The 24,186-nt window shown below is 39.3% G+C and overlaps 1 protein-coding gene across 2 annotated transcripts in view; it reads left to right on the top strand.

Moving 5' to 3' along the window:
• Window positions 1-7,179: 7,179 nt before the first annotated feature.
• pomgnt1 (protein O-linked mannose N-acetylglucosaminyltransferase 1 (beta 1,2-)) overlaps window positions 7,180-24,186 on the top strand; it is a 50,526-nt gene continuing 33,519 nt past the window's right edge. Inside the window, exons 1-12 of one of the 2 annotated variants that reach the window (XM_051947293.1) lie at window positions 7,180-7,280; window positions 7,561-7,802; window positions 8,300-8,402; window positions 10,121-10,236; window positions 10,917-10,982; window positions 11,237-11,350; window positions 11,435-11,552; window positions 14,692-14,790; window positions 16,526-16,653; window positions 17,600-17,670; window positions 18,071-18,146; window positions 18,512-18,595. In XM_051947293.1, coding sequence (XP_051803253.1) covers window positions 7,250-7,280; window positions 7,561-7,802; window positions 8,300-8,402; window positions 10,121-10,236; window positions 10,917-10,982; window positions 11,237-11,350; window positions 11,435-11,552; window positions 14,692-14,790; window positions 16,526-16,653; window positions 17,600-17,670; window positions 18,071-18,146; window positions 18,512-18,595 — 1,248 coding nt within the window. In that variant the 5' untranslated portion in view covers window positions 7,180-7,249. Of the gene's footprint in view, window positions 7,359-7,560; window positions 7,803-8,299; window positions 8,403-10,120; window positions 10,237-10,916; window positions 10,983-11,236; window positions 11,351-11,434; window positions 11,553-14,691; window positions 14,791-16,525; window positions 16,654-17,599; window positions 17,671-18,070; window positions 18,147-18,511; window positions 18,596-24,186 lie in introns of both variants that reach the window. The other variant, XM_051947294.1, reaches the window with a different exon arrangement.

Here is a 24,186-nt window from a genome sequence, read left to right as displayed (position 1 = left end):
GGGACAGGACGACTGGTTGCAATTGAAGGAAGGATGAATGCGGCCAAGTACAGAGATATCCTGGAGGAAAACCTCTTCCAGAGTGCTCAGGACCTCAGACTGGGCTGAAGGTTCACCTTTCAACAGGACAATGACCCTAAGCACACAGCTAAAATAACAAAGGAGTGGCTTCAGAGCAACTCTGTGAGCGTTCTTGACTGGCCCAGCCAGAGCCCTGACCTAAACCCAATTGAGCATCTCTGGAGAGACCTCAAAATGGCTGTCCACCAACGTTCACCATCCAACCTGACAGAAGTGGAGAGGATCTGCAAGGAAGAATGGCAGAGGATCCCCAAATCCAGGTGTGAAAAACTTGTTGCGTCATTCCCAAGAAGACTCATGGCTGTACTAGCTGAAAAGGGTGCTTCCACTCAATACTGAGCACAGGGTCAGAATACTTATGATCATGTGATATTTCAGTTTTTCTTTTTTAATAAATTTGCAAAGATTTCTACGTTTGTTTGTTTGGTTTTTTTTGTCAAGATGGGGTGCTGAGTGTACATTAATGAGAAATAAAATGAACTTTTTTGATTTTGGCAAATGGCTGCAATGACACAGAGCGTGAAACATTTCAAGGGGTCTGAATACTTTCCGTACCCACTGTATGTATGTATGTGTGTATATATATATATATATATACTAGATTTACATTGTTATTACTATTATTATTATTATTTGTAGTAGTAGGAGAAGTAGTAGTGGTAGAAGTAGTAATATTAGTATTACTATTAGTATAAACAATATGCCCTTTTGCGGAACAAAAACTCAAAAAACAAAAACATGTCCACATACGTGGATGTCAGGTCTTAAGAGGTTGGGTTTTCCTGCAGAGGCAGGAAAACCCAATAATTCAGAAGAACACAATGATAAAAAGAGAAGTTTAAAAATAACAGATGAAAAAGTGCAATTTTTTAAAGTATAGACGTAGTAAAATGTTGGAACAAATGAGACTGGAAACGAAAATAGAAAAACGTACAGAAGAAAGAATAGTAACAGGAAACAGAAGACTATCAAGAAGTGAAGAAAGAAAGAGCAATAAGTCACAATTATAAAAGAGAAATAGAGGAAAGACATCCAGATGTACAATATTTTACAGAAGCAGCTACTCACTTCATCATGCAGCTGTTCCCTGGACTCAGTGGTTTACTGAATAGTACTGGTTTCTTTTTTCTTTTTTTATGGCCACTGTTTTAGGTGCAGCACCATAAACTTCAGTAATGTTCTACTTGTACTATTGTAAATGATGTGATATTGAGCACAGGGTTTGAACTCTGAGGACTGTTCCAAGAGTAGAAACACACAGTCACATGTTTGTTATGCTGAAAATGTTCAGCTAGCCATTACTAAGCAGATCTACAGTATGTTCTGGTTCTGAATACAGACAACAAATAATGAATTATTTTTGAAAAGTATACTTCAGCTCAAATAGAGTTTCTAATATTTAAAAGCGAATTGATCAGCTGTATTTTAGTGTTTACTGTGTCACAGTTACAATCATCTGTTGCTTTCTATTTTTTTTTAATAAGATTGTCTTTGCCCGTAGTCAAGAAAAATGACAATTGACTGCACATTTTGTCTTTTAAATCTTTTGACTTATCAGGCTTTTGGCTTGTTAGGACATATCAAGCCTTTCTAGATCTAGATGTTGGGATGGAATCAAATCATGATGCCAGTCAACATGTGACCTATCCTTTGATCTCAGCTACATACCTGTAAAGTTTTCTGACTGTATCTTGCACAGTTGTGATGTATAGCTCACACATCATGGTGACATTTTGTCACAATGAAACACACATACGAACAAAGTGAAAACAATACTAGCTATGTGACAGCGGTTGCTAATTGTCATGACTGAAGACTTGTACTTTGTGAAAACCACACTGTACCTTGTCAAAAATTTGACCTAACCTTTTTAACTCATTAAGTGTGAAGAAAGGTTTTCCTGGCTTTAAAAAGTGAATTGGGACCCAGGTTTGGGCTTTGCATTTGTAACATTTCTGACACAGAAATATGCATTTTAAAGCAGCACTCACAAGGAAGAGTGATTGACCACCTGATGACATGCACTGTACATGTACAGTAATTCATGATTTGCATAAAAAATAGCAAAAATAATTTGCTTAGGAATAAGGTTCCTGTGTCATTACGTCTTCTGCAGATTTGGGTCACATGGTTAAAAGCAATTAGGGATATGTTAACATGAGCTTTGGGGCATAATACAGGGCATTGATTATTAGATTCTGTCAATGTATACCCTATAAATATCAATCAAAAGAAAATTGTCCAACTTTTTGACAATTAAAATAATTCTTGAGTGGATCCTCACAGTATGTTTTCTGTGTTAATTACTTGAAACACAACAATTAGTCACATTATGTAGAACCAGACGTTGTGAAGTCCACAGAGGGGCTTTTGTCTGGCAGGCTTCAGTTAAACACATAAGACAGCTTTGGCATCTCAAACAGCAAAAAATCCTTTAAAGTGATGTTGCCAAAAATTTTCAATGTAGAAAGACAGAGCACATGTTAGGAGCAATGTTAGGTATCTAGATGGAGGAAAAATATTTACTTAACATGCAGGGTAACTACGCATTTTGTAATACATAATGTATCTCACGTACAGTGCCTATCATAAGTATTCACCCCCTTTGATGTTTTACCTTTTTATTGCTTTCATAAATCAATCATGGTCAATAAAATTTAGCTTTTTTTAACAAAAAAATGTATTGGAAAAAACTCTTTAATGTCAAAGTGAAAACAGATTTCTATAAAGTAATGTTAATGAAAGAAAATTATATAGATAAAAATAATTGTTTGCATAATTATTCACCCCCTTTTTAATTTAATGGTCTAATTCAATAAAGGTCTATCAAATTGTTGCCAATAGTCTCACAATTAGTGAAATGAAGATCATCTGAGTGGTGTGGGTGTGTTTCAAGTGATTGAGTTGTAAAACACCTGTCTGAAGGGTCCAGAGAGTGGTTGATCAGTATTCCTGGCTACCATTACACCATGAAGACAGAAGAACACTCTAAGCAAGTGGTAGCAAGTTTTATGCTGCAGTCTGCTGGGGAGGCAGTATAAAACAGAAGGATGCAAGGCGTCTGAACAAACTGATTAAAAAAGCTGGCTCTGTGGTTGGAATCCGATTGAACACATTGGAGGATGAGGTGGAGAGACAGGCACTGAGCAAGATGGAGGCCATTCTGACAAACATGGATCATCCACTTCACATCTGCCTCAATGAACAACGAAACATCAGTGGACGGCTCCTATCCCTGCGCTGCAAGACCGAAAGATTTAGGAAATCTTTCTTGCCATCAGCAGTCAGGCTATTCAGTTCAAAATTAAACAGATAAGAACCCTGACAACTGAATTTCCCTTCGGGGATGAATAAAGCGATTCTGATTCTGATTCTGATTCTAAGCAACTCAGGGAAAGGGTTATTGAGAAGTACAATATAGAGGATGGTTACAAAAAAATTTCCAAGGCACTGAACATCCCCCAGGGTTCAGTGAAATCAATTATCAAGAAATGGAAGGAATATGGCACTTGTGTCAATCTGCCTAGATCAGGCCGCCCTCGTAAACTGAGCGACCGTGCAAGTAGGAGACTAGCGAAAGAAGCCACCAAGACCCCTACAAATACTCTGAAGGAGTTACAAGCTTCAGCTGCTGAGATGGGAGAGACTGTGCAGGTAGCAACTGCTGCCCGAGTTCTTCACCGGTCAAAGTTTTATGGGAGAGTGGCAATGAGAAAGCCACTGTTGAAGAAAAGTCATATTAGATCTCAACTAGAGTTTGCCAAAAAGAACGTGGAAGACTCCATGGTCAAGTGGAAGAAGATTCTTTGGACTGATGAGGCCAAAATTGAGCTTTTTGGCCATCAGACAAGACGTCGTGTTCGGCGGAAACCTGCGTAACCTGACAGAGCTTGAGCAGTTTTGCAAAGAAGAATGGAGCAAAATTGCAGTGGGCAGATGTGCAAGACTCATTGAGACCTATCCACACAGACTCACTGCTGTGATTGCAGCCAAAGGTGCATCTACTAAATACTGACTTGAAGGGGGTGAATAATTATGCAAACAATTATTTTCATTTATATAATTTTCTTTCATTAACATTACTTTATAGAAATCTGTTTTCACTTTGACATTAAAGAGTTTTTTCCAATACTTTTTTTTTGTTAAAAAAGCTAAATTTTATTGACCGTGATTGATTTATGAAAGCAATGAAAGGGTAAAACATCAAAGGGGGTGAATACTTATGATAGGCACTGTACATGTAGGCTTTGGTTGATGCATTAAAATGATCAAATAGTTCAAATGTTGAGCCTACATATGCACAATGTTGTAATAACTTGAATCTCTTTTTTGTGAGTTTACTGTTTAATTTACTACTTCACTTACTAGTAGTTTTAAAAGCATCATGCAGTGGTTCTCCCTTGCATGGTGGATAAGACTAGAGCATCTACTTGAGATAACTGAACACTACTCTTTAGAAGGAAAGCTCTTGATCAATCTGCTTTCTCAATTAGAGCAGTGGGTAAGTGTGATTCTATCCCCACCAACATTCAAAACTCACAAAGCTTTGCAGAGTTTAAAACCAGTCTCAGTCTTTTTCTAAAGGCAGCACAAAAGTATGATTGCCTTGTATTTATTATATTGATTGTATTTACTGATTTTATTTTTTTATCTCACACCGATGGACTGTTTGGCAACATTTTGTTTTGTTTTGCATAATGTAATTGTTGTTCTGTGTTTTTAGTTGTTCTTTTCTCTTTTTTGTTGTTTTTTTTTAATTGTCCATTAGCTAGTGAAATTATTTGTCACAGTGGACTGTTCCTGCAAAACAATAATTTGAAAACAAAAAAGGAAATCTGAAACACCTACTGTGACGTATGAAGAACACCAATACTAAAAGTTCTTTTATAGTATATATTTATATCAAGGATCAACGTTATTTTGATTATTCAGCTTTTCAATACACAAGACTACACTTGGGTCAATATATAATTGTGGGACTTTTTGTAACATAGTCAACAGGTATCATAGTTGACATTTTTGCTGTTTTCAGGCTTAAAATCAACATTGGCCTATAGCATTTTAAGAGAAAGATTCTACTAATTATATATATACAACTGAGTAGAATTCAAAGTTATTTATAAAGATATTGTAGTAAACCTGTTCACATGTGATAAATCCACCCTTGACTGACACATTATTTTATATTAAATAATTTAGAAAGCCATGGAGTCTTGCTAGTCTTTTTCTTCAAGAGGAAATGACATCATGTAGAGCAGATCATGATCTGGAATTAACACATTTCCATGAGAGGTGATCTGGTAATGGGTAACTTCATTGAAAGTGATTTTTTGGATACTGACACAATTTGTTATTTTCCATATAAAATTTGACAAAAAAGAAATATCTGTCATGTGTTACGGCCACCAGTATTGGTGTGCCGTTCGTTGTGTGGTGGTGTTTTGTTGGGGCCTTCGTGTGGGAGAAATGTTTGTGTGTGGGTTCAGCGGTGACTTTTTCAGAGTCTTTGGAACCCCAGCTGCCGGCCGTTTCAGCTGATGACACACAGCTGATGACGACCTGCACTTCCGTCTGGTTCCCCCCCCTTCGGCCATCCTGATTGGACCACCCTCCAGCTCCTCCTCCCCGGACCAATTGGAGGCAGCCAGGCACCACACCTGATGACTATAAAGACCCACCATACCATCAGTCTTGGTGGCTGGTGCTTTGACCAGTCCACCCTGGTGCTCTCTTTTTATATTGTGGCTTTATATCACTGTGTTGTGTGGTCTTTCGATCTGGAAGCACTTGTGGTTGTGCCCAGACAACTCCGACCTTTCTGTTGGCGGCTTTTGTGTAGTGTGGTGGCCTATGTGTCAGTGGAAACTGAGGCTCCACTTTTGTAGTCTGCCTATGATGTGTAAAAGCCACTCTGTATACTGAGCTTTTGTGTACAGCGCTCAGTAAGTACATCTGTTTAGAGGCACCAGTTTTGTTTAGTTTGTTTGTACACCTTTTGTATTAGTTTTTGTTTCTGGTGGTGGGTGTTGCTTCTGTAGTTCGGTTTGGCAAAGGACTTTAGTTGTTTTCTTTGTGTTTAGCTTAGTTGTAAACTCTGTTAGCCTTTGCTACGTTTTATTCTGTTCTTTGTTTTAGCAACACCCACCAGTCTTGTGTTTCGTTGTCACCTTTTTTGTTCCCTTTTACTACTAAGCAATAAATCCCTTAACCTAAACCAATTACATCTGGTTATTTTGTTGCATCCAGCCAGCCCCTAGAGGTTGGATCGTAACACATGATTATCTCAACTTAATAAAAAGAACACAATTAAAACATGTTTGAATAAGCTAATTTTATTATTGTTTAGAAGGTGGTTGTTATTAAATTTGAACAATTATTTAGTTGACATTGTAGTGATATTCAGTCTTTTTTATTAATAAGTTAATGTTTCCATAATAAATAATTATGGCATTTGTAAAGACATGATCATAATGAACATCAAAGAACTTTATTTATTTATTTATTTATCCATCCATCCATCCATTCTCTGTACACCGCTTTATCCTCATTAGGGTCGTGGGGGGTGCTGGAGCCTATCCCAGCTGATTTGGGTGAAGGCAGGGGACACCCTGGACAGATCGCCAGTCTGTCGCAGGGCTACATATACAGACAAACAGTCACACTCACATTCACACCTACGGGCAATTTAGAGTGAACAATTAACCTCAGCATATTTTTGGACTGTGAGAGGAAGCCGGAGTGCCCGGAGAAAACCCATGCACGCACAGGGAGAACATGCAAACTCCATGCAGAAAGATCCCAGGCCCAGGCTGGGATTTGAACCGGGGATCTTGTTACTGCAAGGCGAACCACTACTCCACTGTGCAGCTCTTATTTATTTATTTATTTATTTTCTATTTATTTATGTATTTATTTTATTTTCAATAAAAATATATGCAAGATATATCCCATGGACTTCAAATGTCCCTTAATTATATATTGACCTACATACTGAAATGTGTGTTTCTCTGTGGTAGACCGACTGTTCTGCAGAGGGCAGGCGAATGCCTTAGATCCAAGCGATACAAAGTGATTTCCAACACATCCTGGTAGGGCAGTACCGCACAAAGACCACACTAAAATAAATTGGAGAAGAAGAAGAAGAAGAAGAAATGGAAGAAGCCGCTCGATGACGTATTTTGTTCTGCGACAGGAACGCCGTAAGTAGCAGTTATACGAGCTACATAGCTGAATTGCTACAAAATTAAATCCATAGTGCAAGATATACTAACGGCTCCGTGAGTAGTTATTAATTCAAACGTAAAAGAGAGAACTGGAGCGTGTTAAACCCCAACACAATCAAAGTCAAGAGGCAGTAGCAGTTACTTTTCTGGTGTATAAATAATTAACTAGCTACCATTAGCTAAACTTGGTGATTAGCTAAATTTATTTCTGATCCAGTGTCGTACTTGATCCATGTTTAATATTTTTATTCCTTAGATAACAATGTGACGGCTACCCATGTCTACGTGGTGTTGAGGAGCAGTACATGTCCCGGCTGTTTGTGGTGGAGGAGGGCAGGCGGAGGATTGGAACTTTGTGGTCGGCTGTCGGTCAGCAGGATGGAAACCTGGACCCCCAATCCCCGAGCCAAGCCTTTTATCCCCCGCCAACAAAGAAGCTTGTATCTCACCTGGAAATACAAGCTAACCAATAAGAGGACGATTCGCCGGTTCTGTCAGGTCAGTTAAAAACACACACACACACACACACACACACACACACACACACACACACACACACACACACACACACACACACAAACTGCCTCTGAGGATCGAGCTCTGCTGATAGCTGGGGTTGTTGCAGGAGCTCAAGTTGCTGGCTGCAAAGCTCTGCTTTCTGCACATTGATTTAAGTATGCCAAATACTGCAGCCTTAGTTTACAGAACTGTACAAAGGTAGTTATTTCTTTTTTCTTGCATGGTTCTCAATATTTCCATCAAAGAAAATGTTTTTTTTTTTACTTCCAAAGTAAAATCTGCTCGTAATATCATTTTTTAACCTAAAACAAGACACAAAATCAAAAATAGAAAAGCATATCTTTTTTGATTAGTCATCATGTTTTTCTAAGGATTTAGCTATGTTGAAATGTGTATAGTTGATAGATGTGGACAATCTGAAAATGAAATGTGTTCAGATTTTACACCTTACACTGTATTTTTTTTTCCTTCCACAGGCTGGTGCTGTGTTGTTTCTGCTGATAACTGTCATAGTCAACATTAAGCTCATCTTGGACACTAGAAGAGTAGCTAATGAAGATGCAGCAGCTCAAGAATACGGTGGGAAACATGTCCATGTCTTACTTTTCATTCTTTCTTTTTCAATGTTTCAGACTAGTGGACTACCACACCTACTTTATTCTCTACTTCCAGTGTTTGACTTAAAAACGTTGATTGAACCTGTTTGGTTAGTCCATCAGCGCTTCAGTTACCAATATTTGAGTCAGGTCATGTGGCTTTGATAACAGATGCTTGTGTGCAATAGTGTTTGGGCCCGTCTCTGAATAGACTGAACATCTAATCTCTCAACAGTTGGTCAGTTCATAAAGCTTTTGTCCTCAGCTGACCTTTGGAGTTGCAGAACCGGACTGGTCAAAGATTTTGGTGTAAGGCTTGACTTTCTAATAGAACTTGTAGGGAAATTAGATAAATATGGCAGTGTTACGTTGTGGAGTTTGCTTGTTACTCCGCCAAGGAACAGCAGAGTTATGTGACGATCGGCGTACGTTTGTCTGTGAATCTGTCTCTGTGTGAAACATTACTCAAAAATGGACAAACAGATTTGGATGAAATTTTCAGGGAAGGTCAGAAATGGCACAAGGACCAACTAATTGGATTTTGGCAGGGATGTGGCTTATAATCTGGATCCAAGGATTTGGTAAAGATTTCCCATTGTGAGATATAGGTGCCAGCACAGCGTCACTGTAACCATGACGTGAACACTGTCACTTGTCTCCCGATGATCACATGATTGCAGTTCTACTACAAAATGACTCTGATTTATCTATTGGAAATCATACAAGGAACAAATGATTAAACTGTGGGGTGTTTCTGAGTCCCATCAACTCCTGCCGCCCGCTAGATATTTACGTCACGCAGTGTAGCAAACCCCAGCCAGACAATGGTGAAGCTCCTGGTGTTTCACAAAGCCTTTATTTACGCTCAGCCATGAGCCTTATTATGAACACAAATTCACCTTTCTGTCCATCACTCCTTTCTTCAGGAAACACCGTAAGAGCTTGTCTCCATTCCAACTAGGTGCTTATAAGTTTATACACATCCTTTGCTACACAGCAACAGCATGGAACTGTTTTCTTTCATCCTTACGTGAATTTTTGGACATTTCGGCAGTGTCTTTGTCATGTCAAGAAACCGCTTCTCGGATAAACACTTGCTGTGCCTCTGGAATGGTGACAGAATAAAAGCCCATAACATTAAAAATATGCCTTCAAAATAGAAGCATGAGAGAAACAGTTACTTTAACACTAGCAAAACAAAGGCTTGCCAAAAGTGAAGAACTGATCAACAGACTTTTATAAGAGTAATTTACAAGCAATTCAGTATCTATACATAACATGGACATCCATAATGCATGCCTGTGCTCAGCACAAGGTCATTTTTGTTAAAGATTTCATCCATCTGAAATGATACGTCAGCTGAGCAGCCTTGGTGAAGTACTGCGCTCTGAGTGCTTTTCTTGTTCTACCTGTACCTGCGTAGATTCTCACTGGGTGCTTGGTTTCCTTCCATATTCCAAAGACATGCTGAGGTCAATTAGTAATTCTAAATTGTCTGCTGCTGTGAATGTGAGTGCACTTGTCTGTCACTCTGTGCTGTCCTGTGATGGACCGGTGACCTGTCCAAGTCACCTACAATAGGGTCCAGTCCCCCCATGACCTCAAAGGGGATAAAGAGGTGTATAGAAAATGAATTTATGCAGCAACAATTTGACATGTTGTTGTGAAAATATATCCATATCTTGGTCTCATTCTTATTAGAGGATACGATTCCTAACATGGAGACGCCACGCAGGCCGGCCAATGGACGCAAGATCCTGGACATTGAGGTGTACTCCAGTCGCTCCAAAGTCTACGTGGCAGTCGATGGCACCACTGTGAGTAAATAAATGTTTGAATTACTAGCTGATGGCAGGGTTCCAAATCATTAATTCTGCATTATCACATAAAGGGCTTCAGTCAGTAGTAACTTTTTACTCACAAGCCAAACTTATTAAACCTGTGAACGCAACAGCAGATGGGCAAATGTATGCCTGCTGAAGTAGTCAAACCCTGTCTGCGCTAGTTCTTGCCTCAGAAGGGTATTTTGTGATGCTGTCACAATTCTACACACTTGTAGACTTACAAAGTAACATCTGTTTTGCTGTTGCAGCTTGGAATTATGGACAAAAATGGCAACAATCTAACATTTTCATTGTACTTTTTTTGAGGTTAGTTGATTATTCTAAATTTTAAATTCTAAATAAATTTTATTCATAGGTGTAAGTGTGATTGTTTGTCCTGCTTTAAGTTACTGTATTGTTTTAAGTTATTCTCTTTTTTTCTTTTTTTCATTGTGAAACACTTTGGTCACCTGTTGTAAAGGGCTATAGAAATAAATTTTGACTGACTGATTGATTGATGCTCAGGCAGCCATTGTTGAACAAATTACACAAAATGGTGACATTATGTAAAACATTGTCTATCATCTAACCTGGAATCAGTTGTTATGAAGAGCATTTTTCTTCACTGCTGATGGAGCTAGGTTAAAACTCTTTATTTTGCTGTACTGCTGCAGGTGCTCGAGGATGACATGAGAGAGCAAGGCAGAGGCATCCATGTGATAGTTCTCAACCAGGCAACTGTAAGCTTCTACTGGTTTTTCTTGATATTTAATATCAACAAACTTGTTTACAGCTGTTTCAGTGTCACAGGTTTTATGAGACAACAATTTAATAGGCCCAATAAGAAACAAAACTTGAGATAACCACTTTTCCTGTAAACCAATGCTTCTGTTTTTCCTTAATGGAGGAAAACTAAAAATGCACAATAATCTTTTCAAATCTGTAAATGAGAATGGTCAGGTACATCCACCACTGTCTATTGTGTGTGTGTCAGGGTCACGTGATGGCAAAGAGGATATTTGACACCTATTCACCCCATGAGGATGAAGCCATGATCCTCTTCCTCAACATGGTGACCCGTGGTCGTATCCTAATTTTTACCATTAAAGTGAGTTACTGACTGCTGACTGAGCAATGAAACAGGTAATCATGTTATGGTCATAACCCACAAAGATGGAATTTTATTCTACAGGATGAGGGCACATTCCACCTGAAGGACGTTGCTAAGAACTTGCTAAAGAGTCTGGGTAGCCAGGTGTCCCTCAACCTCAGCTGGAGAGACATGTGGACTCTGGTGGTGAAGAAAGGAGGTAGTAGGGCAAGCTTTCATTTTGAAGTAAATCTGTGTCAATCGTCATTGGGGTCACTGGTCAGCCATTACATAGGAAGCCATTTACTAATTAATTTACTCACGTAGCCATGCTCAGTCACGCTCTGTCACTAGCTGGTTCAAAACCCCTCAACTGTACATTGTGTTTATTTTTTAAAGGAAGTAAAAAAGCTGAATTGTCTTCTCAGGGCTGTTGATTGTATCATCTGCGAAATGTATGAAAAGACTCTGGTCAGTGGGCTCAGGCGTCTCGTGCACAGCGGTCTATAAAAGGAACAGCACGTGCGTTTAGGCTAATGCTCGCTAGATAGGTAGCTTACAGACTGTCTCAGACTTTATTGTTTAAACAAATAAAAACAATATCTATGTCAACACACTCCAATGACCATCCATGTAGTTCATACTGCACATATACGCATAAAATAAACAAAGGAACATCAAGAAAACAACCATTTAAGAGCCTGTGCTGTGCTCCACAACCTACCTGGTGCATGCCTTTCAGGAACTGACAGTGTAGCTGCAATGCCAGTTGGAGACTACAGCTTCAGAGAGGGCAACATTTAGCCAACAATACATAAAATGAAAACCAAATTACAGCAAGTGAAATTGTTTACCCTAAACACTGTTACAGTCACAAAATCTCTATGGAGCTGAAAGGATTCACGATGATTCATTGTCCCTAAAAACACACTGACATGGGAAACAGCGATGTCTGGAAAAACTTGGAGGCAACTATGAATAGCTTCACATTACTTTTTCTGGCATGATTGACATTTGATAATCATTTATTTATACTTCACTTGTTGATTAATCAATTCAGAATACTGCGAAATATTTAAGTGGGAAGCACAGCGAGAGAATAGCCAGAGAAAAGCAGCTAATAATGCAGGTTAAGAAAATATTATCAAGTGATGAACAAAAACTGTGAGAGCATGCACCAGGTAGACAATTTTGTAGCACTAACAGTTTAATTGTCCTGTTTATTAAAGATGGTCACAGACAATAGAAGCATTGTTGCTGGGATAAAGTTGCAAAATCCTCAAAGTGTTATTGCATTATATTTTGTGGCATTGGGAGTCTCGTTACAACAGCCAAATTAAAACTCTGCCAAGTAAAATGAAATAATATGCTACAAATGTCAAACTCATGCCCTGATGATATTTTGCTTGTCATATGAGAATCATAAGTTTCATGTTATGTCCAAGAGCTAAAAATGTTCCATCACCTCTTCAAAAACATATTTTTGGTTACTACTAAGGGGGTACTTTGTCAGTGTTCTTAGGTGAGGTTACTTACTCCTACATTTGCAATTCACCTTTGACTCTTCGCCTTTGTTGCGGTAGTCCCATTTATGGTTCAGTGCTCATTTCTCATTTTCAGGAGAAATCAAAACACCTCAGATTGTTTTCTTGTATGAAATATTGTCTTTGGTGTACAGCAATTGAAGGAAAATACACTGTTCAAAAAAATTAAAGGAACACTTTGAAAATACATCATATTTCAAAACGGGGAAAAAACTAACTGGATATAAGCATTGATATGGACTGGATAATGTGTTAGGAATGAAAAGTGCCACATTGTTTGATGGAAATGAAAATTGTCAACCCCCCAGGAGGGCTAAATTCAAGATACCCCAAAATCAAAGTGAAAAACTGATGTGGCAGGCTGGTCCATCTTGCTGAAATTCCTTGGCAGCAACTCAAAATGGTATTCAGTAGTTTGTATGGCCTCCATGTGCTTGTATGCATGACTGACGATGCCGGGACAAGCTCCGTGTGAGATGACAGATGGTGTCCTGGGGTATCTCCTCCCAGAACTGGACCAGCGCATCGCTGAGCTCCTTGACAGTCTGAGGAGCAACCTGATGGTGTCAGATGGAACAAAACATAATGTTCCAAAGGTGTTCTATTGGATTCAGGTCAGGTGAACATGGGGGCCAGCTAATGGTATCAGTTCCTTCATCCTCCAGGAACTGCATGAGTTCTCTTACCACATAAGACTGGGCATTGTCGTGCACCAGAAGGAATCCAGGACCACTGCACCAATGTAGGATCTGACAATGGGTTAAAGGATTTCATCCTGATGCCTAATGGTAGTCAGAATGCCATTGTCCAGCCTGTAGAGGTCTGTGTGTCCCTCCATGGATATGCCTCCCCACACCATCACTGACCCACCACCAAACCGGTCATGCTGAACAATGTTACAGGCAGCAGAACGTTCTCCACGGCTTCTCCAGACCCTTTCATGCCTGTCACATGCACTTAGGGTGAACCTGCTCTCATCTGTGAAAAGCACAGGGCACCAGTGGTGGACTTGCAAATTCCTGTATTCTATGGCAAATGCCAGCCAAGCTCCACGGTGCCAGTCAGCGGGCACGAGAGGACGCTGGGCCCTCAGACCACTCTCATTAAATCTCTTTCTGATTGTTTGATCAGAGACATTCGCACCAGTGGTCTGCTGGAGGTCATTTTGTAGAGCTATTGCAGTGCTCATCCTGTTCCTCCTTGCACAAAGGAGCAGATACCTGTCCTGCTGATGGGTTGAGGACCTTCGACAGCCCTGTCAAGCTCTGGAGTTGGAGTTGGACTGTCTGTGGAACCTCTGTAGGGTCCAGGTATCGCCTCATGCTACCAGAAGTGACACTTACCCTAGCCAAATGCAAAACTAGTGGAAAAACAGTCAGAAAACATTAGGAAGGAAAAAAATGTCAGTGGCCTTCACCTGTAAACTCATTCTTGTTTTGGTGGTTGTCTCATTGTTACCCCTCTAGTGCATCTGTTGTTAATTTTATGAACACCAAAGCAGCTGAAACTGACTAAAAAGCCCCTCAGTTACTTACTTGACCAGATCAGTATCCCACATGTTTCACTGATTTGATGCAATACTTAGATTAAAAAGTGTTCCTTTAGTTTTTTTGAGCGGTGTATTTAATTACTATCTGCTTAGTGTCGTGTGGGTAAGCTGAATTTATGTTAAAATCAGGTTTAAAAAAAAAAACTCAGGCAGGTCTGCCTGGATTGTATGTCTTTGTCTTTACAAAATCAGGCACACTGCCCTCCTATTTTTGGCTGGGATTACCTGTCTTTGCTGTTTGTGTGAGTGTGTGTTTCCCTGTCCAGGTCAGGTATATGGAGAGAAGCACTCAAAGTCTCCAGCTTTGTCCACCTGGGGAGACCCTGTGTTGTTGAAGACCGAGGTGCAGCTTACTGCCTCTGAAGGTAAATGACAGTTGTAAAATGCTGAGTGAACGGATCAGTCAAAGTTTACACTTTGTCTAATTGATCTTGTTGAAATGCTACTTAATAGTCAAACCTACACCAAAAGATCGTCTTTGTAAAAATCCTAAAATAATCCCAAAAAAACCTTGACCTGCTTCACCACTGTCCATTTTTGGCATCATGTTTTAAACCACCTTTAAGGATTAAAAGAATCCAAAGTTTTATTGTTATACATGCAAAATGTTATGTGTACCAAAAATAATGAAATTCTTACATAAATAACTAGACAATTACAATTCGCAGTGCTACATTAAAATAACATTGTAATTATATAGTAGTACAAAATGCTATCTACAAAATAACTAATGTCTAACAAATAATACAACATTTAACATGAGGTAGTATAATTGTGACAGGGCAAAGTAGCAGTATGCAGTGCCACAGCAGGTAGAATATAATACAGAGAATCCTGCAGTAGTTTTACAGAATTACTAGGCAATTGAAGTGACAGTGCAACAGATAACTTACAAATGACTATGTGAAATTTTGCTATTAATATTACCCCGCATGTTTTCCTTGGGGTCATTCTGGCCCCATGTAAATTCTTTTGCTGTCGTATACTTTTATGTCACAAGGTCTATTTGGCCCTACATTCCAAAATAAAGGGAAAAACTTGTGGTAATGGGTTGAACTGAAATAAAACTAAAGGTGTAATGCAGAATTGATTGACAAATTATACTTTATGCTTTACACAACAGTCAAACCAGGCGGGGTCATTTTAACCCCAGAGGACAAAATGGCAACTGGGAGGACATTACGAGAGTTAAATTAGTATGTCTTGAACTGTCTAAAATTGTTGTGGCTAACGACTGCCTCTGAATTATGTTGAGCTGTTGCTAGAAGGCATAACAGAGAAGTAGGAGTCTGTTATGATGTGCTTTGTTTTTCTGAGGCAAAGTGTGGGGTAAATGTCCTGGAATGCAAAAGAGATATTTTGAGTAATTTTAACCACCCTTTTTAGGGCTGTCTTCTCCTGAACTGTGCTCCTGCCATATGGGCATGCAATACACCCTGTGAGCACTGACTCTAAAGCACATTTGTAGAAACTGACAAGGATTGCATTGGATGTCCTAGGCTTACCTCAGATGCCTGAAGAAGTGACTGCAAGGGTGGGCTTTTTGATGGCACTTTCCGGGTGCTCATCACTGTGGGTGAGCCCAAGAAATTTGAAGAAGCTGCTAAGCCTCTTTATGGTTTCCCCACAGATGTAGATGACATGAACTGCGCGCTGTTTTCTGATGTCAATATCCAACTCCTTTGATTTTCCCAGGATCTAGTTGCATAGTCCGAAATCCTAAATTATAATTAACCATGCCTGACGAACGTCAGCGGGGTTACTGCATTCGGTGCGGTATCTGGCTGGGTAAGTATGTATGTATGTGACTATGTCCGTTCCGATATCTCTGCAAGTGCTGAAGCCAGGATAATCAAACTTGGCACTGAAGATCAGTCTAAGGTCCCCTGCTCAGTTGTGGAGTTACAGGTCAGCAGATCAAGTAGGAAGGGAGATACGTACGATGATCAAAATTGATACATATTGCATCATTTGTATAGGGAGGACAGGGTTTTCGCCAGTAGAGGGCGTGGTTCTGCCCTCTACTGAGGGCTCGTCTAGTTAAGAAATAACAGTGAAGATTGGTTACTAGCAAACTGAATGTATTTGTCTGTCCTGCAGAGGCAGAGTGTCATTGGGCAGACACCGAGCTGAACAGGAGGAGGAAACTCTTCTGTAGCAAAGTGGAAGGATACGGCAGTATCTGTAGTTGCAAAGACCCGGCACCCATTGAGTTCAACCCTGACCCTGTAAGACACACTGGACTGCTCTTTATTTCACTCTGGCTTACTCTTCAAACTAGATGCTTTATTAAGCCGTGCGTAGTGCGGACACACAAAAGCCTGACTATAAGGAAGCATTGATATTCCTCTACCGGTACAGAATCACTTCATTAGTTAGGACCATTAAAAAATATTTTTCTCACCACAGTTTGTAGTGATCATTGGACACAGGGTTTTATCGTTGAACAATAAACTGTTAGTTGACTTTGAAAATTGAGAAACAGCATTTTATTTATGACAATGAGCTAAAAGTTAGATTAAGCAATGATTTTGCCATCATAGGTGAAAAATTCCATACTAACCTTTCATCATCTTGTAAGTCAAGAGGTATGAGGAAAGAAGACTTCAGCACCTCCTCCAGGTTTTTTTTTCCATAGAGCTTTAGGAATCTGAGATTGAATTTTAATTCAAGATTATGCAATAAATTAATATTGACTTTTTGCTTGATTATATTTTAGCATTTGGAGTGTGTACTTGTCTGCTAAAAGAGGTTGAAAACATTATAAAACATAGAGCTGCTGTATATATTTTTGATTTTGTAGGTATTTTTCTAAAACATAAATTTACTACTGTGCGTATTGGACTTTTTAAAATTACTGCTATTTTGAAATTATATCACCTTATGATAGGATGACATCAGTTGCAGCATCCTTCAAGATGCACACACCCCCATCACCTGGTATTTTTGCAGTTTATCCGCAGACATGGCAACGCAAAATATAAAAGTTCACGAAGACATAGGCCACTTTCATAAACTGCAGCACAGGCTCTGTAACACAAAAGTATAAATGAAGCTTTGAAATCATCAGGTTACTTCAGTCCATGTCTGATTTCGAGCTTAACCTGATGTGTTGTTGTAATTTATTGTATGCATACAAACATACGTCTATTCAATTTGTGCCCCTCCTTCCAGCTCCCCAACAATAAAGTCTTCAATGTCCCAGTCGCTGTCATTGCAGGAAACAGACCCAACTATCTCTACCGGTAAGATGTGAAAAGTAATGTTTTGTTTATTTAGTCCTTTTTCTGTGGAAAAAATGGAAGTAGGGGCAACGCAATTTTCTTTTTTATATTGCATACAGTGGAGATCACTTGTTTGATTTTTACTTGTCATTTATAAAAAATATATGCTTATTTGTTGCTATTTCATAGGTAAACTGCACTTTAGTATCTCTGAGTTTTACCCATAAACAAATACAGATAAATGCACCACATATAGAGTAATGTACAGTTAATATTTGCAGTATTGTTGAATGGAGAAACATAGTGGCACCCCTTAGAAATGTCATTGCCAGCAATTTCAACAAGTGTTAAAATTTTCCCAAAAATCAGACTTTGATACAGAACCAAGTAATAAGTTGCTGTCAACAATATCTGTTTTCAGGATGCTGAGGTCACTTCTTTCAGCTCATGGCGTGAACCCCCTGATGATCACCGTCTTCATTGATGGATATTATGAGGTACTACATTTACCCTTCCTTTTTTCTCAAATTATTTTCCTCCTCTGTTGTTGCTGATTAGTACACCAAATAAGGCACTACAGCTGGGTCTTGAACTGAAATGCAGTTGAATCAGAAGTACAGTAAATGCTCAGTCAGATTGTGTTTTTTTTTTTTTCATTCTATCCATATGCATCCATTCTCTTAAGACCAGAAAAATGAAATTTAAACCATATGAATGTATTAGTTAAGCAATAGAATAAATATCAAAAACTGTTCATGCTAATTATTTCCTCAACAAAGCTCTGCTGTGTCATTATATTATTTGGCAGCTCAAAGAGCCACTTAAATATGTAGCTAAAAATTTGTGTGTCTTTTTGACTCAGGAGCCAATGGATGTTGTAGAGCTGTTTGGACTTAAGGGAGTTCAGCACACACCCATCAGCATCAAGAATGCCAGGGTGTCCCAGGTAAAAAGCACCCAGCTCATCATTTAAAGGTTAACACCTAATTCAGAACAATCATTTAGAACAATGAGGTTCCAGAGTTCCACTCAAAAAGGACCAGGTATCTTCTTAATTTAACCATTCCATAAAATCCTCAGAAAGACTTTGTCTCCTCTGTATTTATCACTGACTTGTCACAAATAATTGACACAATTTTCAGCGTTTGTGCTCTGTACACCACCACAATGGATTTGAAATGAAACGATTAATATGTGTTTTAAGTGCGGACTTTCAACTTTTAATTTGAGGGTATTTCCATCCAAATCAGGTGAGCAGCGTAGAAATTACAATGCATTTTATGTGTCCTCCACCTTTTTAAGGGACCAAAAGTAATTGGATGAACTAACAAGGTCATAAATCAAATTGTTATTTTTAATGTTTTGTTGCAAATGCTTTGCAGTCAATGACAGCCTGAAGTCTGGAACTCATATAGACATCACCAGACGCTGGGTTTGGTCCCTGGTGATGCTCTGCCAGACCTCTACTGCTGCTGTCTTCACTTAGTACTGTTTTTTTGGGGCATTATCCATTCAGTTTTGTCTTCAGCAAATGAAATGCAGCTCAGTTGGAGTCAAGTCAAGTGATTGACTTGGTCATTGCAGAACATTCCACTTCTTTGCCTTAAAAATCTCTTTGGTTGCTTTCCGGTATGCTTTGGGTCATTGTCCATCTGCACCATGAAGCTCCATCCAGTGAGTTCTGAAGCATCTGGCTGAATATGAGCAGATAATATTGAAAGAAACACTTCAGAATTCATCCTGCTGCGAGACCAAAGCGGATATCGAGGCCCTTCGGGAAGAGCTAACAGGCGAGCTAACCAAGCTAAGTGCCGCACAAGCCGAGGCTAAAGGCCAGCTAGAGGAGATGGGCGCGGTGCTGAGCGAGACGATGGACAGAGTGACAACATTGGAGAATACTCAACAAGAACTGACAAAGAAATGTAAACAGCTCCAGGAAAAGTGCATCGATCTCGAAAATAGAAGCAGGAGACGTAATGTGAAAATAGTGGGAGTCGCGGAGGACTCTGAGAACGGAAATATGCTAACCTTCATCCCCGAGTTTCTCCATGACGTCCTGGGCAGCGACATTTTCAGCACCCCGGTGGTAATCGATAGAGCTCATAGAAGCCTGGCACCAAAACCCGCCTCTTCAGATCGCCCACGTACAATTCTGGTTTGTTTCCATTACTACACAGACAAGCAGAAGATCCTGGATACCGCCAGAGCCAAGGGGAAGCTCTTCTACAACGGCCGCCCGGTGCACCTGTACCCTGACATGAGCCCTGAAGTGGGAAAGATGCGCGCCGCATTCAATGATGTAAAGAGGAAGCTCCGAGAGGCCGAAGTGTCATACAATCTCTACTTCCCCGCGCGGCTGGCAGTCACTTTGAACGGGACGAAGCACACTTTTGAGACCCCTCAAGCTGCACACGACTTTTATGTCCGGAAAATTGCCAAGACTGATTGAGACGGTTTCTTTCTTTTTGGAAACATGGACACTGAATAATGGTACGGAACTTAGCACCTTCTTCCTTCTCTCTCTCAATTTCTACCTTTATAAGATATCTTTTTCAAGAACCAACTTAATAATGACAGCGTCTGTTTGAAATCAAAAATATGATTTATCTGGTTATTTTGGTTGGATTAAATTAGAACTCAGTTGTCCTAATCTCTTTTGCTAGTGGAGCTCAATCTAGCGAGATTCTGTTTTTTTTCTTCTCTTTTTTAGGTTGCTTAAAGCAACAGATGACTATGTCAGACTTACAGCCTAGGTTTTTTCCCTTGGCGCACAGTTGGGGTGCGCATCAAGGGGGGGCGGGGATTGTTTTAGGAAGTGTTTTGCTTCTCATCTTGGTGGATGTGGTTACTTATCTTGGAGGTGTTTCCTTTTTATGTTTGATATTACTCAGGATTGTTTAGGGTGATGACAGATGACAGATAAAGACTTATTGGTTAAATTCGTATCCTGGAATTATAAAGGCCTGAACGGTACACTGAAACGAAATAAGATACTCACCCATATTAATAATTTTGGTGCAGATGTCATGTTTCTTCAGGAAACACATTTAAAGAATCGGGATCATACTCGATTGCATAAAAATTGGATTGGCTATGTTTTTCACTCAAGTTTTAACTGTAAATCAAGAGGTGTAGCTATTCTGATCAGAAAAAATGTTGAATTCACATTGATGGACAAAGTTCTGGACCCCAGTGGTAGATATGCAATAGTTACTGGAAAACTTTGTAATACTCCTGTTACATTGGTAAATGTATACGCACCTAATCACGACGATGAAGAATTTATACGTTCAGTGATATCCTCCATACCTAATTTACATAGTCACCGTTTAATAATGGGCGGTGACTTTAATTTTGTACTGGATCCACTACTTGACCGGTCCTCAGACAAACATCACAGTGTGTCAAAATCTGCGAAGTTGATTCGAAGCTTTTTAAGAGCCACTAGCATGATCGAGCCATGGAGATACATGAATCCCACCAGGCGGGAATACTCTTTTTTTTTTTTTTTTTTCTCCGCGACATAATTCTTACTCTAGAATAGATTACTTTTTTGTTGATATTCAATTATTACAGGCAATAAAAAGAATACAATATGAAGCTATTGTTCTATCGGACCACAGCCCTCTTTTATTAGAGATTGGGTTTCCTAAAGTGCATGGTTCCAGAACTTGGAGATTGGATAACAGAATACTCTCAGATCCGGAATTTAAAGAATTTATTAAATCTCAAATGTTGTTTTATTTTGAGACAAATGATTCCCCTGAAATCTCCAGACAGAGCCTTTGGGAGGCAATGAAAGCATTTATTCGTGGACAGATTATATCACATGGAGCTTACAAAAGAAAAAAGGAAAACCAGGAGAAACAAACAATTTCACAACAAATATTAACTTTGGATCAACAACTTTCCCAGAACCCAGACCCGCAGTTAATCACAAAGCGTGTCTCATTGCAGTCTAAATTTAATTTGTTGTCTACTAATGAAACAGTTAAATTAATTAAACAAACTAAACATAGGTTTTACGAACATGGTGATAAGCCTGGGAGGATGTTAGCCCATCAAATTAAGGTAATGGAAGAAAAGAAACACATCCTTGAAATAACAACAAGATCAGGCAAACTGACATCTGATCCAAAAGAAATAAACGGTGAATTCCAAAATTTTTATGCAGAGTTATATTCATCTGAAATTACTGAAGATCCAAATTCCATAGAAACGTTTTTCAAAGATCTCCCCATTCCTTTAATTAGCCAAATAGATAGGGACAATCTTGAAAAAAATATTTCTTTAGAAGAGGTCAAGCGAGCTATAAAGGCATTACAGGGATCTAAGGCCCCAGGACCCGACGGTTATACAGCTGAATTTTATAAATCCTTTGTGGATGAATTGTCGCCATTTTTGTTACAAGTTTACATGGAATCATTCAGGTTGGGCAAACTCCCACCAACATTCTATGAGGCAAAAATTTTTTTGATCCATAAAAAAGACAAAGATCCTAAAAGCTTGTCAGCATATAGACCTATTAGTCTTCTCAATGTAGATATAAAGATCTTGGCAAAAATAATGGCTAATAGATTAGAAAATACTATGTCGACAATTATTCATGAAGACCAAAACGGTTTTATAAAAAATAGACAGCTATTCCATAATCTAAGACGCCTTTTCAATATAATTTACACAAGTGGTTCAGGACTGGATCCTGAAGTGCTTATTTCTCTGGATGCAGAAAAGGCCTTCGACAGGATGGAGTGGACTTACCTCTACTCCGCCCTGTCAAGGTTTGGTTTTGGTGGCTTTATCTCCTGGCTCAAATTACTGTATACACACATGGACAAAATTGTTGGTACCCCTCAGTTAAAGAAGGAAAAACCCACAATTCTCACTGAAATCACTTGAAACTTACAAAAGTAACAATAAATAAAAATTTATTGAAAACTAAATAATCAAAAACAGCCATTACTTTTGAATTGTTGATTAACATAATTATTTAAAAAAACAAACTAATGAAACAGGCCTGGACAAAAATGATGGTACCTCTATAAAAGATTGAAAACTATTTGACCAGAGTGACATGATTAACTCAGGTGTGTCATTTAATTGACATCACAGGTGTTTCCAAACTCATAATCAGTCAGTCTGCCTATTTAAAGGGAGACAAGTAGTCACCCTGCTGTTTGGTGAAAAGGTGTGTACCACACTGAACATGGACAACAGAAAGCGAAGGAGAGAATTGTCCCAGGACATCCGAAAAAAAATTATAGACCAACATCTTAAAGGTAAAGGCTATAAGACCATCTCTAAACAGCTTGAAGTTCCTGTGACAACAGTGGCTCATATTATTCAGAAGTTCAAGACCCACGGGACAGTAGCCAACCTCCCTGGACGTGGCCGCAAGAGGAAAATTGATGACAAATTGAAGAGACGGATCGTTGGAATTGTATCCAAAGAGCCCAGAGCAACCTCCAAAGAAATTAAAGGTGAACTCCAAGGCCAAGGTACATCAGTGTCAGATCGCACCATTCGTCGTTGTTTGAGCCAAAGTGGACTTCATGGGAGACGACCAAGGAGGACACCACTGCTGAAAAAAACTCATAAAAAAGCGAGACTGGAATTTGCAAAAATGCATGTTGACAAGCCACAAAGCTTCTGGGAGAATGTCCTTTGGACAGATGAGACCAAACTGGAGCTTTTTGGTAAGGCACATCAACTCTATGTTCATAGACTCAAAAACCAAGCATACGAAGAAAAGAACACTGTCCCTACGGTGAAACATGGAGGAGGCTCAGTAATGTTTTGGGGCTGCTTTGCTGCATCTGGCACAGGGTGTCTTGAAAGTGTGCAAGGTACGATGAAATCTGAAGACTATCAAGGCATTCTGGAGAGAAATGTGCTGCCTAGTGTCAGAAAGCTTGGTCTCAGTCGCAGGTCATGGGTCTTCCAACAGGACAACGATCCAAAACACACAGCCAAAAACACCCAAGAATGGCTGAGAGAAAAGCGTTGGACTATTCTAAAGTGGCCTTCTATGAGCCCAGATCTGAATCCCATTGAACATATGTGGAAGGAGCTGAAACATGCCATTTGGAGAAGACACCCATCAAACCTGAGACAACTGGAGCTGTTTGCTCATGAGGAGTGGGCCAAAATACCTGTTGACAGCTGCAGAACGCTCATTGACAAATACAGAAATCGTTTAATTGCAGTGATTGCCTCAAAAGGTTGTGCAACAAAATATTAAGTTATGGGTACCATCATTTTTGTCCAGCCCTATTTCATTAGTTTGTTTTTTTAAATAATTATGTTAATCAACAATTCAAAAGTGATGGCTGATTTTGATTATTTAATTTTCAATAAATTTTTATTTATTGTTACTTTTGTGAGTTTCAAGTGATTTCAGTGAGAATTGTGGGTTTTTCCTTCTTTAACTGAGGGGTACCAACAATTTTGTCCACGTGTGTAAATCACCTGTTGCTTCCGTGCAAATTAATAACTGCAAGTCAGACCTTTTCCCTCTTTTCAGGTCAACCAGACAGG

Source organism: Acanthochromis polyacanthus, chromosome 4 (genome assembly GCF_021347895.1).
Source record: "Acanthochromis polyacanthus isolate Apoly-LR-REF ecotype Palm Island chromosome 4, KAUST_Apoly_ChrSc, whole genome shotgun sequence".
Lineage (NCBI taxonomy): Eukaryota > Metazoa > Chordata > Actinopteri > Pomacentridae > Acanthochromis > Acanthochromis polyacanthus.
This window is presented reverse-complemented; position numbering and strand designations above follow the sequence as displayed.